Raw genomic sequence first — 25543 nt, forward strand, 5'->3', positions numbered from 1 at the left:
TATATGCGTTTTGAGAATATTTACCGCTTACTATCCGGGGTATGATTTACTTAAAAATGCAACATAACAATTAGTGTTAGCCCTCCAATATTTGATTTTTTCTAGTTTGATTGCAAAATAAATAACATAACAAATAGACGTGGGCACACTTTCCGTTTCGCCATAATATCATAATACTGTTACGAATACTAATACGAAAATTAAAGGCGAAGAGAAAAAATAGAGGTTTATTTCTGTAACATTTTAAAGAGCGCGCTTGATTAAACCTATTCCTAAGGAACATGACATGACTGAAAGTCGAAGGAACAAGCCATGACCGTTCGCGTTTTATTTCTACTACTTAATTAGTTGCAAAATATAGTTTACTAAAGCGAAGTATTTTTTTTTCTATCTTTTTCTAGAACAAGGGGAAATTCTAACCAGGATTTAATCTGATTCAGGTCTATCGTATTCTTGCTCCGGTAGGATCGGTTGCTTTCCACTGTCTTCGACATGGTGCTCGACTTCAATGTATTCATCGTCCTCTCCTTCAGCGTTGTCGTGCTCCGAATAGTGCTCGTTATCACTATGTTGACTGTCTGCGCTGGGTGTTTCGGTCCTTGTATCGGTTCTTGTCGGATTGTTGTCCGCTTCTTGGGATGTTCGTTCAACGATTTCCGACTTAATGTGGGTCGAGCCCGTGTCTTCTCGTGCTTCGTCTTCGTTAGTAGAAGTTGCCACGAGAATTTTTCCTAACTCATGATCAATGACATGATGTTCGAGTTCAGCGCGGAAGAAGAATGCTTCCTCGCAGTGACTGCAGTCATAGGGTTTGGCTTGCGGTCCGTGTTCGATGACGTGTATTTGCAGACCAGCAGATGAGGTGAAAACGGACGAGCAGAGATAGCAGATGTAACCGCGATCCTCACAACCGGCAAAGGTATGATCGATCAGATGCTCTTGCAGCTTTTGACCATCGGTGAAAGGTTTTTTGCACAGGTTACACTGGGTCGAGCTTGGCTGATCCGAATGTTGGGGTGGATGAGGCGGCATCAGTTGCTGCTGTTTGATGAAGTTGTTAATCGAGAGCAACTTCGAGGGGAAATTGTGCCGCTTCAAACACATCTCGCAAATTTTACCATTCTGATTCGGGGCCAACGGTTCCAAGCACAGTGCACAAGTTTTCTCGTTTATTTCGATTGTCTTTGTGTGGAATCTAGAGAAAAAAAAACAACGAAAATGGATTAGTTTGGGGCGTTGCTGATGGAATAGCCGTTACTCACTTTGCGTGCAAATTGATTTCAAATTCCGAGTTGAGGGTCTGTCGACAGCAAATGCAACATATAGGAAATCGGTCCTGCTCTTGTGCGGACGAGGTGTTTGTGCTGGTGCAACCACCGGAAGCCGGGCAAGAGTTGCCACCAGAGTTGGTCGCTGTCGGTTGATGGTTCTGCATGAGATGAGTTTTGAAGCTGTGTGCGTCAGGGAGTGTGGTCTGGCAGTGTGAGCAACGTCCGGACGCTCCAACTTTGCAGTGTGTTAATTTGTGCTCTGCTAAGACCGCTGGCGAAGGAAAAATTTCATCGCATATCAAGCATTTGTGTTTGCCACCGGTGTTATGGGTGATTTTCATGTGGTTCTCCAATTCGTTCCTGCAATGAAAAAAGAAATGTTTAAGATCGTATTTAAAGGTTAAACAGAATTAAATTGATTTACCTCGATCGAAAGTCGCCACTGCAGTAGGCGCAGCGTAGACTAACCCCGGTTTTAAGGTTATGAACGATTTTCCGATGAGTTTGAACTTCATTTTCCGTTCCAAAATCGTTTCTTTCGCAGATCCCACAACTGTAATAGTTTGTGCCACTGCTATTTTTAGTATTCATTGCAGCAGCAGATTTTTCCGCTTGATTGACCGAATTACTATTGCTTGTTGCCGGTGCAGGGACGGGCGGATTAAGTCCATATCGATGCAAAATAGTTGTTGGAGAAAAATTTTGAGTTTTAGTTGAAACGGTTGAGTTGGAAGGGTTAGCAGCTTGGCTGCTAGTTCCTCCTCCAGATGTTAGTTTGTCCGGTGAATAAAGTCCATTCATAGTCGCCGATCGTTGACTGTACAGATTTAGTAGCGCTTTCGACTGGCTGGCATGGTTCGGGCTAGTAAAGCCTTTTTTGGCTTGCTGTAAATAGCGCTGAGTTTGAGACTTGTTCAAGCTGTCGTAAAAGCCATGCAGGAATGTTGGATGTTTCATCGGATTAAGGGTATCGACGTGCAATGGATTGTAGAATTTATTGGTGGCGTACAGATTTTGCCAGCCCACGGCGGCCGCTGCCATTTGACCATGCAACTGCAGATATTCTAGGTTGCTACTACTGTTGCTGCTGCTGCCATTGCTTTTGCTGCTCGAAATAGCTGCCGCCGCAGCGTTGGAAATCTCTTTCTGGCTGTGATGAGTTTGCATGTGTCGATCCAGAAGAAATTCCACGTGGAATGTTTCCGGGCAAGCTGGGCACCTGTGTAGTAAACAAAAAAAGTGAAAATTAGTTTGATTATCTGAAAAAGTTGAAGATTAATTTCATACTTGAACTTTCTAGCATGTGCCGCTAAATGAAATTGCATTTCCAGTTCAGATGAGCAGACAACTCGACAGAAAACGCACTGGACAACCCCTGTTGAGATGTGCCGAGTGCGAATGTGATGCCTGAAAGGGAGGTTGGAGATATGATTTAATTAGAAAATTGCAACGAAATAATTTTGAAAACGATGCAAATTTTATCTGCAACTTCTGCGAAGAAAGTCATTTTGACCGATCCGATCGAATTCTACTATAGGTATATAGGTTATACAAGTATACGATCTGCAATCAATTTGTAAAACGATATTTCTTCACGATTCATGACTTGGCTAGCTTATTAGAGTACAAATATAAATTTTAGATTTACCTTGCAAATAATTCAAAGGGTTGATTATGAAACCTTTTGAAAACTAAAGCCAGCCGCCAACGTCATTAAATGGTTAAGCGTAAATATTGTAGTAGGCTTTCATTTGTTTTGCACGTGGTAAATGTTTTTTTTCCGCTCATAACCCTGAAAATTAAGTTTGGTTGCTAGGGAAACTGTAATAAATTTTTGGGACGGATCATCCACCATCCATGGCTGGCAAAGGGTGAACATGTGCATTCCATAACCTCTGTTCATTAACTCCTATTCCTACCTCCACGAGGTGCCGGCAGGGGTACGCAACTTCGGTTGTCGTATGCTAACAGGAAAGGGGGCACAGTGGCTCCCGCCCACATTAAGATGGCAGCCCCATCAGCGGGATGAGGACCTTAGGTTAACAGCCCACTGTACCAGAACATAAAAAAAGTTACCAAAAATGAAAGAAGAAATCTCTCCGGATTATTGGCAACGACCTTTAGCATGAAAACACGGACACGAATCGGAACATGGAATATACTGACCCTTGCTTGCCCAGTAGGGCAAGCTGGCTCAACTTGCAAGGGAAGCTAGCCGCCTGAAACTTGAAATCCTGGGGCTGAGCGAGGTCCGCTGGCCGGGTGCTGCGAACACAGGACATCATCCGGGCAAGTCTTGCTCTACTCTGGCATACGAGATGAAAATGCTACTCGAGAAAGAGGAGTTGGATTCCTACTGAGCCCTAGGGCATATGCGGCCCTGATGAAGTGGGAACCGATAAATGAGCGTATTATCGTTGCCAGATTCAGAACACGGGTTAGGAACTTTACAGCAATCCAGTGCTATGCGCCAACAGATGCTGCCGACCTGCAGGAGAAAGAGAGTTTTTACAGCCAGCTGAACAGCGTGGTTGAGAAAATCCCGAAGGGGGTATCCAAATCCACATGGGCGACTTCAACGCAAAGATTGGCTCAAACAACGCGGACCTTGAACGCGTCATGGGACGCGAGATGAGCGAAAACGAAGAGCTGTTTGCAGAATTAATGGGGAGATAACAACATGGTCATTGGTGGATCGCTCTTCCCCCATAGACCAGTACATAAAGTCACGTGCGTTTCCCGCGACGGCCGAACAGAAAACCAAATCGATCACAGCTGCATCAGCCGGAAATGGCGAAGGAGCCTTTTTGATGTACGCAACAAACGCAGCGCTGATATTGCATCCGACCATCATCTTGTTATCGCTGAGATACGTCTGCGCGTCACACGTGTCCAACAACCGGAGGAGAAAGTTGGATACCGCTACGACGTCCGCCGATTGGAGAATCCTGAGATGAAAAGGGCCTTTGTCGAACAACTTGAATCTCGAGCCTCGGAGTTGCCAGCTGGTGGAACCGTCGAAGAGCAATGGACCGGCATCAAGAACGCCTTCATCACGACCAGTGATGAAACCCTCGGCAAAGCGCGCAGCAGGCGGAGGGAGTGAATTTCAGATGAAACTTGGAGGAAGATCGACGAGCGGAGAGAGGCGAAAGCCGGCATTGAGCGAGCGCGGACCAGATCGGCTAAGACAGCTGCCCGTCAACGATACGCCGAACTGGAGAGGGTTGTCAAACGTGCTTGTAGGCGGGACAAGAGAGCCTGGACCGCCGCCGCCAATGGTGATATTCGTTTGTTGTACGATATTTCTCGCCGCCTTAGTGGTGCCAGGATGAATACAAAGATGCCGCTAAAGGACAGAGGTGGTCAGCTATTGACTGACCGTACAGAACAGCTTAAGCGATGGACTGAACCTTTTGAACAACTCTTCCGAGTTTCAAATGTCAGAGACCAAGCAGCACCAGCAGCGTATGACGCCCTCAGCTCGTCGATTTAATCGCGTCAACTCGGAGGCGCCATCGCTGGATGAAATTGTAGCAGCCATCAATAGTATGAAATTCAATAGAGCGCAATGAATTTGCTGCCCATCTTTGTCATCCCAGATGATGCATCAGCTTTTCAGCAATATATGGGAAACCGCAAGTTTTCCGGTAGACTGGATGCAGGGCATATTGGTCCCAAAGTCCCTAAGAAAGGAGACCTAACTGAATGCGGTAACTGGTGTGGTATCACGCTGCTCTGTATTACTCTCAAAGTACTCTGTAAGGTAATCCTCAACCGGATCCAGGAGAAGATCGACGCTACTCTCCGGCGGCAGCAGCTGGATTCCGTGCTGGCCGATCATGTGTAGACCATATCACAACGCTCCGCATTATATTGGAGCAGATCAACGAATTCCAGGACTCTCTTCTGCTGGTGTTTGTTGACTTCGAAAAGGCGTTCGACCGACTCAACTACGAAAACATCTCGGACGCACTTAGGCGTAGAGGAGTTATAGATAAGCTAGTCCATCTCATCGAGGCTCAGTACGAGGCGTTCTCGTGCAAGGTTTTGCACGACGGCGTCTTGTCCGACCCCATAAGGGTTACTGCTGGCGTGAGACAGGGCTGCATTTTATCACCGCTTCTGTTTCTCATCGTTATGGATGAGATATTAGTTGGAGCAATTGACAGTAGACCAAATCGAGGATTGCCTTGGAATCCTCTAACGATGGAGCAGCTAAGTGACCTCGACCTAGCCGACAACATTGTCTTGCTCGCACAATACCGAAACGATATGCAGAGCAAGTTAGATGACCTCTCCGAGAGCTCCCAGGCAGCAGGTCTCACAGTCAATGTAACGAAAACTAAGTCTATGGTAGTGAACACTGACAATTCCACCAACTTCACAGTAGCGGGACAACAAGTTGAGCAGGTAGACGCCTTTCAATAACTTGGTAGCCAGACAACGCCCGATGGTGGTTCCAAGACTGATATAGCCACACGGATCAGGAAGGCCAGGGGTGCCTTTGCAGGTCTGGGAAACTTTTGGCGCTCAAACCAGATCACACTACGTACGAAAACCCGAATCTTTAATTCAAACGTTAAATCCCTACTGCTGTATGCCTGCGAAACGTGGTGCGTCTCAACGGAGACAACGCTAAAACTGCAGGTATTCATTAACCGGTGCCTGCGATATATCATTCGTGCCTGGTGGCCTGATAACTGGATATCCAATGAGGAACTCCATCGCCGGCGTCATCAACGGCCGATAGCCACCGAAATTCGTGAACGTAGGTGGAAGTGAATCGGACACACCTTGCGGAAAGGAGCGAACGAGGACAGGAATCCACAAGGACAGCGTAAGAGAGGCAGACCCAGAGGCTCATGGCGACGCAGCTTAGCCAACGACATCCGGGCTGTAGACGAGAACCTGTTCCGGCGACAGGTAAAAGCCATGGCGGGTAACCGTCAGCAGTGGAGATCTCTGATTTCATCCCTTTGTTCTGCCGGACCGGCGGACATGGACACATAAGTAAGTAAGATCATCCACGGAAAAGATTGCCAAGTGGTTGGTAAACGAGTTCCATAGAATGCCAATAAAATTTCTTAGCCGGAGTGTCAGCAGCACACGAGAATTCATCGAGCTCCTAAAACATCAGGCCTGATCAAATCAACCTTATTTTCATCGCTGGCTGGTTTTTCTCGAGCATCACCAACATACGCTCCTTATGGGATACGGATATCGATTCGGACCTAGCAGGAGTATATGCGCGCTCAAAGCTTTCGATGGAATATACCTCGCGACAAAGTCGCCCTCCTCATTGAAACATTTGGCGAGCTGCCGAATGAAGCTTCTCCTTCTTCTGTGGAGCTAGTTGCTTCGACCTTCGAGAACGGATGGAGCAGGCCGTCAAAAGCGTCACAACTAGGTGAAGAAACCTCGAGTGGACGAACCGACTGGTTTGACGGGGACATGCCAGCATTAGCAGGCAATGGAGAGGAAAAACAAAGAGCTAGGAAAAACTGTCACAGCATTGCCACGATGGAGAATTTGGCCTAGTATCGACGAGCGCGGAATGACTAACTACGATTAACTACAGCGATCGTGAAGAGCTAGAACAACTATTCCGAGAAGGTGAACCAATCCTATAAAGGATGCGTAGTAGTTAGATAGAAACAGTTCTTCGACGGACATCTCAATGGTGATACAACAAAAGTAGACGAAACGGAAGTTAACCTAGGAGTGCCTACAAAACGATAACAGTGTTCCGGCTCCCGTTCTCGAAGAGATCCGACGAGAAATTGGTTAGCTGAAGAAAAATAACGGAAAGGATTAACTCCCGTAGAACTCTACAAAAATGGTGTAGAACTACTAACAACGGCTGTTTTGTAAATTATTTCAAGGATTTGGGAGGAGGAGAATTACCGGTGGAGTGGTTGGGAGGTGTGGTTTATCCCATCTACAAAAAGAGAAATAGGCTGGATTGCTGTAATTACTACGGAATGATGCTGTTCAACACCACCTACAAGGTGGTATATCAGATTTTGTTGCGTCGTGTATCCCCAATAGCAAAAGATTTCGCAGGGCAGTATCAGGCCGGCGAGTCAAGTTTTTTACTCTCCGACAAATCCTTCAGAAATGTCAGAAGTACAACGGGCTCACCCATTATATTTTCGTGGATTTTAGGGCAGCATACGATACAGTCAATTACAAACAGCTATGGCAGATAATGCACGAGAACGGTCTCTCGGACAATCTAACGCGGATGATCAAAGCTATCGTGGATCGCGTGATGTGCTACGTGCGTGTTTCGGGGGCATTCCCGTGTCGTTTTAAATCGCACAGAGGGTTTCGGCAAAGGGGTGGACTGTCCAGCTACACGTTATTTAACATTGCTACTGAAAGTGTGTTCTGGTGAGAGGAACGATCCACAACAGCCAATCTCTAACGTTCGATTTTGGCATCATTACTATAAAATTTGAAACTAAAAACGGAAGCTAGGAGCATTGTGTTACAAAGCAACCCAGCGATAACCAAATATATAGTAGGAAGAGGCTCCGGAGAAAACAATGTTCATTTCCCACAGAATGAAGAAGAATAAGGAACCACGTGTCATGTCCTGTCCTAGGTGCGTAGGTGTTGGAAAATATTCAGAAATTCCACTAGCTTCCACATCATTCACATCGATCCATTTCAAACTCTAGGCACACGCGGCTTGGCAATAGAAAAACAATACATGTCATAAGGCATTTTGCGACTGCTTAACAGGATTGAGATAGGTAATTGCGACGAAATATGTTGGAATAATAGCATAAGCTTTTGTCGTTGCTTTTGATATCAGATGGCTCTGGAACTGGCACCTGTTTGTCTGAGAGTGCAAGTCGAAGGAAGAAACCGCCCCAGTACAATACTCAGCAGGTTGCTACACATTTTCTTGTAGCCTGAAGGATTCCGAAACTTCACAATTTAACCCATAATTATAATGTAACATCAGTTGATATAAAAAAATGAATTTTTCATGGTTTTTCGTAAGAAATGATAATCCCCCCATGTCCCCCAAATAAGATTTGGTAGTTTTTGCGGAATCCCCCCGCTCGCGTTTTCGCTTACGTAATTAATGTACGGCCTCTATGGAGATTCAATGTCGCATTCAAGCTAGAAATCGAACCTACTCTCCGCAAGACGCTTCGATCAAGGAGCATACGCCGCCAAACAAAGCTGACGATGTACAAAACGCTAATCCGACCGGTAGTCCTCTACGGGCTTGAGACAGTAACTTTGCTTACGGAAGACGTACATGCACTCGCCGTATTTGAACGAAAGGTACTTTTGGCGGAATACAAACGGTAAGCGAAGAATGGCGGAGACGTATGAACCACGAGCTGCAGGCACTACTTGGAGAGATTCCCATCGTACACCTGGCGAAAGTCGAGAGGCTACGGTGGGCCGACCACGTCGCAAGGATTCCGCAAGGCTGCAGTGAAATCTGTTCTCTTCAAGAACCTCACCGGCACCAGGATTAGAGGGACCCTACGTGCTACATGGCTCGACCAGGTGGAAGCTGACTTGCCGACGATGTCAAAAATAAAATCCCTTTTGAAAAACAATCTGAGGTTTATCAAATGCCCTGCAAAAATCGTCAAGTTATGTACCTACATCGAGCAAGCAAGATGAAATTTTAAAAGGGAACACAGACCAAGTGACTCCAACTCCAGCGTTGCAGTTTAGGTCGAAATTCTTCAACATTGTCTGGGCTAGGGCGAATCTAATCAGATCAGTTAATGAAGATGAAAGTATTTATAGGTTAACCTCTTTTCAAATTGATTAAAAAGACAAATGAAGCCGCATCTCATTTTTTTTTGTACACCGTGCAAACAGAAATCAGTTGGGCATAAGGCCAGAAAGCGACCGAGGTAAGGTAAAAATTCCATAACCTTTAAAGGTATTTATCGTTTACTGAGAGTGATACGTGTCGTGTCTTTTTCGTTGATATTCATATTGTGGTGCTCTTACGATAGCACAGCAGCTAGAAATAATTTTCAAGGCACTTTCAAGAATTGGCTGCGTTTGTGTGATAAAAGATTAGATTTGAATGTACAATCTAGGCCATTACCCGCTTCAAAAATTCATATCTCATGAACCAATCACCGTAGATCAAACATTTCTTATGAATATATTTTAAATTTTTACTGCAATCGAGTACAAATTTTGTTTGGGAAAAAAAATTTTCTCGGTGGAGCAAAACTCTACTGAAAAGTCGAAAAAACTATATTCTAATTCTTCCTCATGGATGTCTTAAATGTTTTCCTTTTGTTTGCTAATTCGCAATCTTTTAGTGATTAAAATATCCCAATAAATTTATTTTTACTTTATGAGTTGTAACCGAAAAACTAACAGTAACGCAACTCTAGGACGAAAAATAACACTATCGTGAAATTTATAACTGAAATGTAACTAAATAGATTCAAATAGTGATTAAAATTAAATTGAATTGGTAATTTCTATGGTACTTTTAGTGAACAAACCGATGCCTTATAAGATAGAACACATAATCAAATATATAAGGCCTTATTCTGTACTCCGACGGGTCTGTTTGTCGATCGAAAGAGTAAGTACTTCTTATTCCGCCAGCAAAATCAACTGGGCAACAACTCTATCGTAATTACGTTCCGTCGGAACAGAGCTGTGTATATCGAGGTGACATTTTTCATCATTTTTTTCGATTAAATGTTATTCCTAAGGGTTAGAAATTTTTCATGAGTTTATTCCAAAACTGAAAGGACCTTCATTCAACATTTTCGATACGCTCTTTCTAATCAAAATTGACTTCAATCGAATAGTTGCTCACAGGGAGACAAAACTTTTAATAAAAACGAAATCAAAATCCATTAACCACACTCACCTAAATTCCTGCTCCGATCGGAACACCTCCGCACAGGCCGAACACCGGTACAGCTTGGTCTCGGTGGAGTGAGCCACCGCAAAGTGCACCTGAATCGTCACTTTACTGTCGAAATTTTCGCTACACAGGACGCACTTGTACAGCACCTGCGTGTGTGAATCGTACAGATGCTTGTGCAGCTCGTCCGGTTTGGTGAATATTTTATTGCAACTGGATTCACACTGGTACTCCGTGCCGGTTACAAGATAATGGCTGGTCATATGCTTTTCATAATCCTGATGATCGCCTAGTGCGGCACCACACTGCTGGCAGCCGAAGGACGAACCGCTCGAACCCTGCTCAAGATGAGCCTTCAGATGCGTTCGGAACGATTCGAAGTCTGGCAGGGCGGCGTTACATTGATTGCAAAGATATGCTCCCGGTGAGGCTGGCAGAACGGAGCTTGGGGCATTGTGCGAACTATCCCTTTCCCTATCATCTCGACTGGACGACGACTGGTTCTCGGTTTCCATTTTCATTCGTTTTATGCTAGGCTGGCTCAGGTCTGTGGGTGCCAACTGCTCTTGCGCTTCCTGAGAGTTGTCGTTTTCATCCTTTTTCTCCTGCTTGATGGCTTTCGCATCAACATCGGCTGCCAGTTTATCATTTCCGTTTTCATCACGTATACTCTTCTGATTGGTCAGGCTCTCGCCTGTGGCTGCGGAACGGCCTTCGGCTTCCTGCTTATCATCGAATAATGTAGCTCCGTAGAATGAAGTGTATGTGCTCATGAGATTTTTATTGAACTGTTCTAAATAGCTATTGGGACTGTTGATCCTGTCTAAGTGGGTTGTTTTAAGATGACTGAACATCATCGGAACCGTTGGGAATTTCATGGTGCAGAACTCGCAGGCAATGGGAGGATAGGCCAGCATCGCGTCCGGCGAGGCATGCCGATGGAAGTTGTTTTCGTTTAGCAGCAGATTGCTGTGCTTGGTTTGTACATGCGAACCGAGCTGTTCGACATTGGCAAAATCGGACCGTGTGCAGTAGATGCATGTCAGTTCGCCGGATTTCAGCAGCTTCGAGCGGTTAATCATCATGAGGTTTTGCTCGTATGGCGAAAATTTTCGCTTCGGATTGGAAGCACTGCTGGACAAGGAACTGGTCGAGCGAGGACTGTACGTCAGGTTCGGGCTGCCGGTTAGGGCGATCTGTTTCTTGTGGTTCTGCATGTGGCTGGTGAGAGCGGCCGCCGTGTTGTAGCCACGATTGCAGATAGTGCATTGGAATGGTTTTTGGTTGTCGTGGGTTTTCATGTGGATTTTCAGATGGTCACTGTAAGCGGGGAAAGAGGAAAAGAAAAGTTTACGATTTTTTTCGGTTTATTGCATTGGTGGTTAGGTTTAACTGCAGTTCGACAGTTTGTCGTCAACATTTTCATGTAAATATCATAATATGATGAAATGATTCATGTCATATACAGCTTTCCATAAGTGAAAAGGTAGACAGTTGCTGCCCACCGCCAGCCAATTTTGATATTTCACGAAGAGGCAATTATGTCGACGTGCAGAAAAAGATAATGAAGAACATGTTGTTTGGTTATTTATCAACGAAAGTAATGCAAATTGCTGAAAAGTGAAGTGATGACGCAAATTCATTCTGATTTCAATACAAAATTAATAAATTTATCGTCATAATTTCACTTTTTGGACAATTTTTACTTTTTAAACATGATAATAAGCTTTTTATTATTATTGCACTGCTGTAATTACAGCCGTGGAAAGTTGGACCATCATTGTAGCGAAAAACTGAGGGAAAATGTTATAGATTTTGATAATTTTTACTGACGTGAAATTGTTTATCTTCAACATCTAGCAAGCAAAGTTGCTGCTAAATTCATCTAAATTCGCTTAGAATTTACAATTTACAATCTCACATACCGCACTGCTAGGAGGAAGCTGCCAGCGAAACACAGCAACTGCATATATCGAAAACAGCACATGAACAGCACTTACCTTCTTGAGAAAGCCGCTTCACAGTGTGGGCACCGGTATCGTCGATCTCCCGTATGCAGCTTGGTATGGCGATCTCTTGACCTCTTGTGTTTGAACAAACGAGCGCAGTATTCACACTTGAATGGCATATGTTCGGTATGGCTCTGCAAATTGAATTAAGAAAAAAAAAGATCTTTGAAAAGGCGAACCGCGCAAATGTATACGACGCGGAACCGCGAGCTGAATAAATCAACCAACGGTTACAACTAGCACCTTGTACCTTTTCCCGGGATGGCCCAAACGAAACCCTACAGTTGTTGACTTCTGGAACGCAAGGCGGCGCAAAGGAACGCCACCATAAATAAAATTAAGTCCGGGTAGCGAAAAAATTCGCTGGACCCGGACGGCAAAGGTTGAAACATTCCGGACGGACTGATCTGGCGAGAGTTGAACTGTCGTTTTTTTTTGCTCTCTCAATTATACCATCATGCAGAAGGTTGCTTAAAATATGAAACATGCTTCGCGTTTTGAAGCGAGAATCGCCACAACATAGATGAAATAGTTTTGCTGCTCCATGGTTTCGATTCATAAACCGTGAAGATGCGATGCATTCTTCGTGTTGGGTCCTAACATTTGCCGTTTGGTCTACAGGTAGGGTAGCCAAGTCAGTTGATCTTGATAATTCGATATGGAAACATTGTAGAAGGCTAACTTTTTGATCACTTGAAACCCTTCTTTGTACGATCAATAATTTTTATTAAGCGATTGTCACAATTGGCGGTGCCACCCTATTACCGGTTGGTTCACAAATCAAAATTCTTTTTGACAGAAAACGGTGCTAAAGAATGCCGTCAACTACACGACACGTTATCTCATTGTTCAAATCTCTGGTCACAATCGAGAGAAGTTTTGCTCTTTTCGTGCCAAAAAAACAGCGACTTTAAGGCCGCAGAATAAAGTACATTCGGCAACGCGTAATATGTCATCCGAGACAGATCGAATTTGCTCATCAAAGTAAACATTGAAAAGCAGTCGATTAAAAATCGATATTGCTTTCGCTTGGTACAACGTGAATTCATCGGATTTGAAAGTTTTTTGCTGCTAAAACGAATCTATTTTGTGAGTTTTATCTAGGTTTATTTGATAAAAATTCTAACTCGAGAGTAAAGAATGTTCATTTTATAATGTGGACACTTGTTATTCAATGGTTCAAGGTTAATTCTTAACGAAAAATTATGAAAACTATTTCAGAGTGCATATACATTTTTGCAACACAATTGATAAATGTCAACATAAGTGCCAATTTCATAAGCATGGGTCGGATTAGCATGTCGACACGCAGATTATTTCCTCGGTGCTCAAAAAAACTAGCGTTGCGCGAATTAACGAAAATTGTGAAGTGTTCAAAGTCTGCGGTGTTCAAAATAGTTAAGAAGTAAGGACGAAACATATACAGTAGGAGTAGAGAATTGACCGAAACCCCGACGCAGGATGGGACCAGTGTATCGGGATAAGGAAATTAAAGCAGTTAGCCTCTCAACATCAAATATTAGACGTATTCTATTCGTGATTATTGCCAAAAAATTGAGCATAAGTATCGAAACTATGCAAAGTATTAAGAAGCGTCATAACACCACAACCTACAAGAAACAACGAACACTTAAAAGGACTTTTGCATAGCAAATTTCCGTGAAGAAAGAGTCTCGAAACTTGATAACCTTCTCCTGAAAAAAATATTATCGATGTGTTCTGATGGACGACGAACATACGTCAAATTGGACACAAATACACTTCCGGGTCCGCATTTTTTTACCGCTGTACAAGGAAGAAACAAGCATTTCTAATGACGTGCATGAGAACAGAAAAGTTTGGAATGAGGGTCTCGATATAGTAAGCAATCTGCCCGTGTGGGTTGAAAGGTTCTTCATATTTCCCAACGGGTATGATCAATGGCGAGGACTACAGAAAATAGTACTATAAAAACGACTTCTACCTATTTACTGAAAGCAAACAACTGTATTGTTTGGCCTGATCTAGCATCTGCTCACTATACTGCTGCGACTTTGACACTGCTCAGAACTGAAAAAGTTGCTTCTGTTCAAAAATGTCAAAACTCAGCAAACTGCCTCGAACAATGTCAAAAGGCATCTCAAGAAGGATGGTTGAGAAGCTAACAAAGTTTAAAGTTTAAAGAAAATGTGGTCTCAGCAGTGCGAACAGTTTCAGTGAACGTTGTGCAAAACCTGATTGATGATCAGAAAAGTTAGAGCATTCTTTAGAACAGCTTGAACCCTGTAAGCTGGGCATCATAGATCTACAGGTGATCTGTCCAAAAGGAGAGAAGGTTTGGAAGATCAATGGCGGCAAAGCCCAATATTACCAAAGCGGCGGAGCGACCAACGAGCTGGGAATGGGCTTCGTAGTGATGGGCAAAATGCAGGATCGCGCAGTGGACTGGAAAGTGATCAACGAGAGGACGTGTATGTTGGGCGCAAAAGGCCGTTACTTCAACTACATCATCATAAACGTGCATTGTCCACACGAAGGTAAACCCGACGACGAAAAGGAAGCGTCTTACGCGAGGCTGGAGGCAACGTACGACTGCTGCTCAGCACGGGACATCAAGATCGTCGTCGGGGATATGAACGCCCAGATCGGCAGGGAAGCAATGTATACACCGGTGATAGGACCTCATAGCCTGCACACCGACACAAACGATAACGGCCAACGAGCTATAAACTTCGCAGCTTCTCGAGGCTTGGTGATCCAAAGCACCTTTTCCATACACGTAAAGCCACTTGGAGATCACCTGACCACGTTACCGAAGGCCGATTCTTCTCTAACATTACCAACATACGTTACGCGGATATTAACTCTGACCTGATACCTCGAGCAGTATATGTGCGCTCAAAACGGTCAACCGTACACTAGGTGCAGGGCACCGCAAAATACCAAATGATTGGTTTAACGAGGAATGCCAACAAGCGGTGGAAAGAGAGAAAATTACTGGGAAAAATTATCTGAGTATTGTCATTAGGGAACCCGTGGTCAAATATCGACGAGCTAGGAACCAGATGATCACGATTCTGAGGAATAAAAAGCGCAAAAAGGAGGACAGAGATTGTGAAGAATTAGAACTGTTTCGAGCTAACGACACGCGGAAGTTTTACGAGAAGCGGAAGTTAACCTAGGAGTGTCCATGGAAGATAGTAATGTCCCAGCACCTGAAGTGAAGAAGTCAAACGAGAAATCGGGTTGCTGAAGACCAACAAAACCACTAGTAAGGACCGCCTATAGGCTGAGCCTTATAAACATGGCCGAGAAACTCTGCCAACGACTCTACACCGGGTGATTTTCAAGATTTGGGAGGAGCAGAAGCTACCTGAGGAATGGATGGAAGGAATGGTCTGCCCCATCTACAAAAAGGGATCGACTGCTGTAACTATCGCAGCACAACACTAGTAAACGCCGCCTACAAGGTACTCTCTGAGATTCTGTTACGTCGGCTGTCACCAATAGTACAAGGTTTCGTAGGGCATTATTAGGCGGGTTTCATGGGCGACAGATCTTGCAGAAATGTCGTGCCCGTGTCATTCCAAAGCAGCATACAATACAGGCGATCAAGACCAGCTATGCACGAACGGTTTGCCGGATAAACTGACGCGACTGATCAGTGCTACATTGGATTGAGTGATGTGTTTCTTACGCATCTTGAGGACACTCTCGAGTTCTTTGCAGACGCGGCGAGGCTTGAGACCAAGATGACGATCCTGCATGCGGTTCAAAATCGCTCTTGAAGGGATGATCTGATGAGCGGGAATTGAGAGGCACGATTTTCACTATCTCCTAGGCTTTGCAATGACTTTGATATCATAGCTTGCGACGGCGGAAGCAATCTACACCAGACCGAAAGCGGAGTCTAGGAGGATTGTGCTAAAAATAAATGCGTCGAAGACCAAATACATGAACGGAAGTTGCTCAAAGAAAACAATCGCGTGCAACATTAGTAAGGATATCGAGCGGCGCATTCAACTGGAAAATCGGGCCTACTTTGCCCTTCGCAAAACGCTACGATCAAGAAGCATACCCCGCCGGCCGTATGAGGCTAACGATGCATAAAATTCTTATTAGACCAGTATGTTCGTCATGTACTTAAAGTCGTGACGCTGCTTACGGAGGACATACACGCCCTTGCCGTGTCCGAGCGAAAGGTGCTACGGACGATATTTGGCGGAGTACAAATTGAAGGTGGAGAGTGGTGGACACGTATGAATCACGAGCCACAGGAACTGCTTGGAGAGATTTTGATGGTATCTCCAGGGCGGTACAAAGCGTAAAGGGAAAAGAACGGAAAATTTGATTGGGGTAGGTCGTTGAAGAAACACTTATAGGTTCGTAGTTCGTCCCTTTTTACTAAACTGAACTGAAGATCGACGGATTTGCTCCTCCGTGGTTTACCAGTTTTGTTTGTCAATAGAATATAAATAGGCCTCTTAAAAAAGTCTCACAAGTAAAAAAATGACTTAAATTATACTTGTATGTAATATAGTTACTACTACACTATTATAGTATAATACAGTAGTAGAATTTAATGGAACTTCCAGAAATACAGTTAATTTTGGTATTTTAATTCCATCTATTCTTTTACTTTTAGATATGTTCTATATACAAAAATAACTTTACATAACAAAAGTTACTTAATGGATGCGTGAAATAGTGAATCATGAAGCAGTTGTTTATGCTATTATTGTAATATTAAAACCGTTTTAAAGTTTAGGTATCATTCAATCATGAAAAACGCGACAATAGTTAAGCTATTCCAATACCCGCTTGTTTTATAGTTCTTCGCCTTGTTTTGAACACATTAATTTCTTACTTAATATCAAAGGTTGTGACATTAGTTGCTTCCATTCGTGTTATGTTTGTTTTTATTCGACGCTAGACGGCTTCGTTTTGTGACCGTAGCCGGTAGGTACGTGTCCCCGTCTGCGCTTGAGAAGAAAACGAAACTTGTAAAGTTGGTAGGGAAACTTGTTGCAATGGGTCGTTTCGTTTCGTTATGGCTCTGGTTTGACCGTGCCACACCGTAGGTTCCGATATATAATAACGTAACCAAAAACAACAACGCAGCATCTCGCAAAAGGCCCAGAGAAAGCATCTTTCTCGGAACAATTTCTTTATTAGGCATTGTGTGCCTTTATCTTGTTTGACTTAGTTCTGGAAACTTGCTCTTTCCTCACCCTTTAGTCGGATTCGTGTGAATTGACAACTGGTTCTAAAAAGACAGACAAAGCGCGACGAAGAAAACACTATGCACAAGGCAACAAGTTTTAGCGCATTGTGTCGCCCAGAAGGAGCGCTCCGCTCTGGTTGGATCGCTTTTCTTTCAGAAACAGAAGGATTGCATTATAACCATAAGTACCTACCAGCAGCACAGTCGTCGCCTGACAGTGCAAATTCATTCACGTTATGATCAGTTCATTTGCTAGCTTATTAAATGCTGAATTATGAGCATTGAGCGCTTCCATATTGCGCGCCACAAATGTCATAATTGCAATTATCCCTAATTAGGACACCAACAACGCTTCTAGGGACGAAACATTCCCGTGTGAGACAGGCGCGAGACAATACAAATTTGCAACATACCGCGAACATACGGGCGGCTATCCGTGGTGGCAACCTCTGGAAGCGTTGTAGTTCGATTGTAGCTCAAAATGGTCATAATAGAGTTATCAGAGTAACACGATTCTCCGATGCAATTATTTTATGAATATACATTTTTGAAAAGTTATGCAGAATTAGAATTTGCTGTGTGCTTAAAAGTCGACCAGAAACTAGTTGAAATGTATATTCTTGAACTGAGCTAACTGTTGAAAGCCACAAAACTAGGTGTTAAATCGAATATTTCAAACACACTTAATTAAATAGAATAACTCATCAGACTGGCAGACACTGAAACGATGGCACCAGTTTTTTTTGCACCTTTATCGATGTTTGTGAACTGCTACAGAAAATATGGCGCACCTTATACTCCCCTCTAAAAAAACTAGTTTTTCATTTTTCTTCGATCAGCACCGATAGCGGCGGTCGCTGTTTGGTCGAGGCGTGTATGTTCTTTTCTTTATTGCGCTATAATTCTATGCTAATGGGAAGTACCGGTTCACACGGAAAGACAAGAAAGAAACCTGGCAATCGAAATGGCGTTCGGTCAATTTTCTGCGCTTTTATATGCCAGCCAATGGAAGAGCTGAGGTTGCAGTTCGATGAAAAGTATATTCTGAGAAACTTTTTTAGTTTGGTTTTTTGATGAATTAAAATTAAATTTTGAATTTAATAAATTTGCCGTAACCACGGTGCAACCAATTTTGGGCAATGGTGCATCACTGGTGCACTGCATCTTAAAAGTCAGCTTGATCTCCAACACCCTAGGTGTTTTACGAAGTCTGGTCTTCACGGTGACCCAATACGTCTCAACTGGGCAAAGTTCCGGCGAGCTCGATGGGTTGATTGATGTCATTTGATCAAAAACAACATTGTTATCTCTGTACTAGTCTAACACTGGCAGCGTCTGGCGGTATGGTCCCAAAATTTCGACAAAGTAGCGTCTCGCCACCGTGAGATACTAATGACCCGCAATTCCTACTCTAACCGCTTGAGGATCAATGTTTGAAAATAACACTAGTTCAGTTAAAGTAGGAACATTGCCTGAAATCTTGCTGGCGACACCTATCTTTACCGTAGCTTGGGAAAAAGGGAAAAAAGTGATGATATAATATTTACGTTATAGAAGACCTCCGATTCAGCGACTCTCTCATAAATGCTATGGATTGGGAAAAGGGTTAGATATTAGTCAGAATTCATTTCATGCGAGAGATACGACTGTAACTTCTGAAATAATGGATACTGAAATATTTAATCAATGCGTGATGATGCAAATAAATATATAAAAGAGAAAAAATTAAATAAACGACAGTCCAGCAATTATATGGAAATACCAAGATTATAATCATTTAAAATCTGTTTCCTCCTATTTCAACGTATTGTTATTCTAATAATGCTATTAAAATGATATGAAAAAAAAGATGAATGAGGGGCCAGGGAAGGCCTAATTTTGCAACTATTTTGTAGATGCCCAAAAGCATGAAATGGGTATGAAATGGGGTAGGCAAACGAGAAAGCGTCCAACATAGCTTTCGCCAGCCCTTGTTCCTCCCTAGCGCCTCAACGCGACCACATCCGGTAATACTCTATTGAGTAGCTAAGCTAGGAGGTGCGATGCTGAGTGGTTTCCGGATGCCTGATCTTAGGGACCGTTCAATAATTACGTAAGGCCTTTTTCCTCATTTTTGAACCCCCCCCCCCCCTCCCCCTATATTAGATTTTGTAAGATTTTGGCCAATCCCCCCTCCCCCCCGTACAAATTCTTAGTAAGATTTTTTGAAACATCAAAATTCAATTTAAAAAGATAGACATTGAAAGAATATTGAAACAGTCAACAAAGTTCAAACAAGTTCATAAAAACCAAAGTTCAAACAAATTCATAAAAAACAAATAATATCAATTATCTATTGTAAATCCCTTAATCCCCTCACGAACAGAACGTATTTCAGCATTGAGGTTGTCAATAAATGTTGGTGTATGCTCAGAAACTCACTAACGTTCACTTAATTCGCATTGATCCAATCTAAATCGTCTGAAAACGTGTCCTCGTCAAGTAGTATACAAAGAACTTCTTTGCCTCTTCTAGATGACACGCGACATGGTCTTATGTTGGAATTGGTACTGCGTTGCGTCTAATGTACAGATCTGTAATGATCGCGGTTTCCTTTGAAGCAAAATACTGACCCCACTCTGGCCACATACGGCAGGCAAGATATTTGGGAACAGAAGAACAATATATCCCAAGAAACATTTTTGTTGTATAGTAGCTTATCAAGCACTTGTTCCATTGGTACAGCTATACATTAATTGTGTACTTTTAAACAAAAATATTTCTCGTGATATCATAAGGGATTGCGGCTGCCTTGCGGGATTGAGATAGGAAATTGCAACGAAATATGTTGGAATGATCCCGGGCAATCTGTAAAAACGAATTTGGTGAATTTCACATCGTTCTGCATAAATAGTATGAGCGCCAAAGCGCAAGTGGATACAGTTTATACTGATTTGAAGGCCGTTTTTGATACCGTTAATCATACTATTCTTTTAAGCAAGTTGGAGAAACTTGGGTGCACCACAAGATTGTGCAGATGGTTGGAAACTTACCTTACGGATAGGCAACTCTTCGTACAACTTGGCAACTGCCGGCCTGCCGCGTTTACAAATGGTTCTGGTGTGCCACAGGGTAGCAATTTGGGACCATTGCCATTCTGTATCTACATAAATGATGCAGCGTTACTACTCAGCGAAGATGGAAGGCTTTTCTTCGCTGATGATCTGAAAATCTATCTTGAAGTCAGAAGAATCGAGGACTGCAGAATGTTGCAGAAGCTTCTGCACTTGTTAAGTGATTGGTGCGTAAGGAATCAATTGTTACTGAGTGTGGAGAAATGTTGCGTCATCAGTTTCTATCGCACTAGAAGCGCAATAGAGTTCGATTACGAAATTTCCGGATCAAAATTGAATAGGGTAGAACAGGTGAAGGACCTTGGAGTATTACTTGACGAGAAACTCACCATGAAGCCCCACATTTCTGCCATCGTTGACAAGTCCAATCGTAGTCTTGGGTTCATATTTAAGATTGCTGGTGAATTCAATGACCCGATCTGCTTCAAAGCTCTCTATTGCTCTATTGTACGGTCAACGCTGGAATTTGCGAGCATCGTTTGGAACCCGCACGAGTTTGTCTGGTCCGCCAGACTGGAAAACGTACAGCGAAAATTTGTTCGTCATGCACTTCGTCACCTTCCGTGGAGGGATCAGCAAAACTTAACACCGTACGAAGACCGCTGTCGTATGTTGGGTTTAAGCACGCTAAGTCGACGTAGAGAGGTTTCGCAATCGTCGTTTGGCTGCAAGCTCTTAACTGGCGAATATGATGCACCGGACATCCTATCGCAAATCGGACGCTACGCACCTTCAAGAGTCTTACGACCTAGAATGATTCTACAGGAAGACTCCTATTCAACGCAATATGCTGCCAACTCTCCTATCGCTTCCATGATCAGACAATTCAACTGCTTTGCTGACCTTTTTATTTTTGACGAACCATCATGCATTTACCGCTAGCGAATTCGTGCACTTGACAATGTAAATACTAACAATTAAGTAACTTTTAAGTATTCATTTAGACCCAAATTGTCCTATGAATTACACGAAATTATAAATTATAAATAACAGCATAAACCGATGACATCAGAGACTCTGGAACAAGTAGGCCAACTGCTGTTTCCTTGAGTGGACAAGGCTAAAATACTCAGCAGGTTGCTATGCATTTCCTTGCAGCATGAAAGATTTCGACACTTCACAACTTACCTCATCAATTTAAAAAATTTTGTAACAAATAACATAAGTTGCTATTAAAAATGTGACTTTTTCATAATTTTTTCGTGTGTGAAAATCTTACGTAAGAAATGATTAAGCCCCCCTCCGCCCCAAAGAAGATTTTGTAAGATTTCGCGGAACTCCCCCTCCCCCCATAATGCCTTACGTAATTAGTGCACGGCCCCTTAAAGCTGAGATTATGGGCAGACGGTTGAGCCGCACAGCCTAGTTATCGGGTAAACCTAATATGTTAATTTTATTATTTGTTTCGTTTTAGCTCATCAAGCACCTATACAGTAGAAATTTATCCTTAATAAGTTTAAATAATGCACATGGATATCAGATGGAAAAATTAATTTAATTTTTGGATATTAGACGCACTGATGGAAACTCAAATGACGCGATAAGTAAGAAAATGTAATATAGACCCAATCAGCAATTTGGTGAGATCATTTCAAATCGAATTTTTCTACATGCCACTATATACGGATCGACTCTTTTGGTAATAACATACCAAACGAGTTGAAAGTCCGAATGTAATAGTATAATCCATATGATTCTAGTATAACCTTCTGGCGGGGCTTGCCGACTAGAAAATGATTCCGGAATGCGTTGCAAGTACTCAGTCATTCTTCATGGGTCTTTGGATAGTCAGTAGATTCAACACCATCTATAACCCGAAACTAAGATAATTGCATAGACTAACCATCAATGCAGTTAGCTTTTTTTCATAATATCACTGCCGGACAGTGGGAGATAGATAGGTTACACACACACACACACACACACACACACACACACACACACACACACACACACACACACACACACACACACACACACACACACACACACACACACACACACACACACACACACACACACACACATACACACACACACATACACACACACACATACACACACACACATACACACACACATACTCACACACACACACACACACACACACACACACACACACACACACACACACACACACACACACACACACACACACACACACACACACACACACACACACACACACACACACACACACACACACACACACACACACACACACACACACACACACACACACACACACACACACACACACACACACACACACACACACACACACACATATTTCGTAGATGCCCAAAAGCGGTTGAAAATGATAATAACCCGATCAAATGATTATAACAAATTTATAACAGGCTGAGTTATAAATAACAAGTACAGTAATGACCCGATTTTGTCACCCCCATGATGAATTTAGGGGTGACTAAAACGGGACAGTGACAAAATCGGGTATATTTTCAATTTTAATTTTTTTGCAGATAACTTAGAATGAACTACATATATTTCATTCTGATCACTTTTAGGACATTTCGCACTTCCTTCTACCTCTCTGTGGACATTTGTCACCTGTTCACAGCACAGCCCACAGGTATGAAAACACGCGTTTTTTAATTGCGCCGAAATGGTTCATTATACTGGTTAACTATGTTCTGAGAAATTTCACAGCGTAAAAAGCTCTTTCTTTTGGTATGAACGATTCTTTGATTAACCCCCCTAAAAGTAAGATACAAAATTTATTTTTCAAGTAGTAAGAGATAGAGCAAAACAATGTTCTACAAAATTGTTGAGAAGATTATTATAAAGAACTTTGCCAAAGAAAATGACCTTCTAGCTATTATAGTTGTGGAGATATGAAACAACTTTTGTGGAAACTCCACGATAATCAACACAGTTCTTTTCACAGTGTTTTAACACATTTGACATGTTTGAAAATGATTTTCAAACTAAGCTTTTGATAAATCAAAAGCGTGACAAAATCGGGTAAAAAACGTGACAAAATCGGGGGTGACAAAATCGGGTCAAAAACGTGACAAAATCGGGGAGTGACAAAATCGGGGAGTGACAAAATCGGGTTACCACTGTATTTTATAACAAAATCTCCATTGCTTTTTGTTATAAACTTGGTCTCGTTAGTAGTTAAAATAACAAAAATTATAGCAAAATTTGCTCTAGGCATATCACAAATATAACAAGTTATGATATAATTTGATCTAGTTAATATCAAGATGAGTAACAAAAATCAGTATTCTGTCTTGTTGTGTAACCAAATTATAACAAATCGTGCTATAAATAACAGAACGGGATAGAATCTTTGTATAAAATTTTGTGTGTCGCAAGTTTTTCTATCACATTTATAACAAAGTTTGATAGAAATAACAACTTGAGCAACAATTCTGTAAGATTTTTGTTACAATCACCTGATCGGGAATCTATACCTATAAAAAAGGATTTCTGTCTGTCTGTCTGTCCCTATGTTCCTTTTAGAATCTAAAACTACTGAACCGATCGGCGTGAAAAATTGCATGTAGGGGTTTTTGGGGCTACGGAAGGTTCTCTCGATGGCAAAAGACCCCTCTCCCCACTAAGAGGGGGGTTCCCATACAAATCTATGCCTATAAAAATGGATTTCTGTCTGCTCTAGGCTCCTTATAGAATCGAAAACTATTGAACCGATCGGAGTGAAAATTTGCTTATTGGGGTTTTTGGGGCCAGAGAAGGTTCTTAGGATGGTTAGAGACCCCTCCTCCCACTAAGAGGGGGGGCTCCCATACAAATGAAACACAAATTTCTGCATAACTCGAGAATTAATCAAGCAAATGGAACAAAATTTTACATGTGAGTGTTTTTGGAGACAACGATGTTTTCTATGGTGAACTGAGACCTCTCCCCACTTTAGGAGGGGGGAGGGGGCTCCTATACAAATGAAATAAAATTTCCTCATAACTCGAGAACTAATTAATCAAATGGAACCATATTTGGCATGTGGGTGTTTTTGGAGGCAATTTTCTTTCTATGGTGAATTGAGACCTCTCTCCTCTTTAGGAGGGGAATAATGACCCTTCTCCCTTTTAAGAGGGGGGCTTCCATACACATGGAATACAAATTTCCTCAAAACTCGAGAACTAATCAAGCAAATGGAACAAAATTTGGCATGTGGGTGTTTTTGGAGGCATGAATTTTTTCTATGATGAATTAGGACCCCTTACCTTTTTAGGAGCGGGGGCTCCCATACAAATGAAATACAAATTTCCTCATAACTCGAGAACTAATCAAGCAAATGGAGCAAAATATGGCATGTGGGTGTTTTTGGAGACAAGAATGTTTTCTATGGTGAATTGAAACCTCTCCCCGCTTCAGGAGGGGGGGGGGGGCTCCTATACAAATTAAAATCAAATTTCCTCATAACTCGAGAACTAATTATTCAAATGGAACCATATTTGTCATGTAGGTGTTTTTGGAGGCATAAATTTTTTCTATGATGAATTAGGACCCCTCTCCCTTCTTAGGAGAGGGGGCTCCCATACAAATGAAATACAAATTTCCTCATAACTCGAAAAGTAATCAAGCAAATAACACCAAATTTGGCATGTGGGGGGTTTTAGAGGCAGGAATTTTTTTAATGATGGTTTGAGACCCCTCACCCCTGTGGTAGGGGGATAAGGACTATCATACAAATAAAACAAAAATTTTTGCGTAACTCAAAAACTAATCGAACTCGACTCTTTCGTAAAACATTAATCAATAACAAGACCGCCAAAAACTATCAATAGTAACATTAGATAATTCAAGGCGAGACGGCCACAGGCCGCGAGTGTTGCCTCGTAGAGATCACCTCTATCTAGGTTTATTTACTGAAGTTTTTGGAGCGTCTTAGTAGAATACGAAACCTAAAAATAAAAAATAAGAAAACTTATCCAATTTAATTCTACTATGTGTATTTTATTCACGACAGATACGTATTTCGCCTACGACTTGCAGGCTTCCTCAGTTCGAAAACAGACACTGAGGAAGCCTGCAAGTCGTAGGCGAAATACGTATCTGTCGTGAATAAAATACACATA

General features: G+C 42.5%; 1 protein-coding gene across 1 annotated transcript in view; it reads right to left on the reverse strand.

The window, feature by feature from the left end:
- Positions 1–426: 426 nt before the first annotated feature.
- LOC128738894 (zinc finger protein 423 homolog) overlaps positions 427–25543 on the reverse strand; it is a 129560-nt gene continuing 104443 nt past the window's right edge. Inside the window, exons 5-10 of the mRNA XM_053834360.1 lie at positions 12153–12295; positions 10156–11472; positions 2559–2678; positions 1696–2490; positions 1263–1631; positions 427–1195 (exon numbers count right to left, since the gene is read on the reverse strand). Coding sequence (XP_053690335.1) covers positions 427–1195; positions 1263–1631; positions 1696–2490; positions 2559–2678; positions 10156–11472; positions 12153–12295 — 3513 coding nt within the window. The remainder of the gene's footprint in view (positions 1196–1262; positions 1632–1695; positions 2491–2558; positions 2679–10155; positions 11473–12152; positions 12296–25543) is intronic.

The sequence above is a fragment of the Sabethes cyaneus genome, chromosome 2, assembly GCF_943734655.1.
Source record: "Sabethes cyaneus chromosome 2, idSabCyanKW18_F2, whole genome shotgun sequence".
NCBI lineage: Eukaryota > Metazoa > Arthropoda > Insecta > Diptera > Culicidae > Sabethes > Sabethes cyaneus.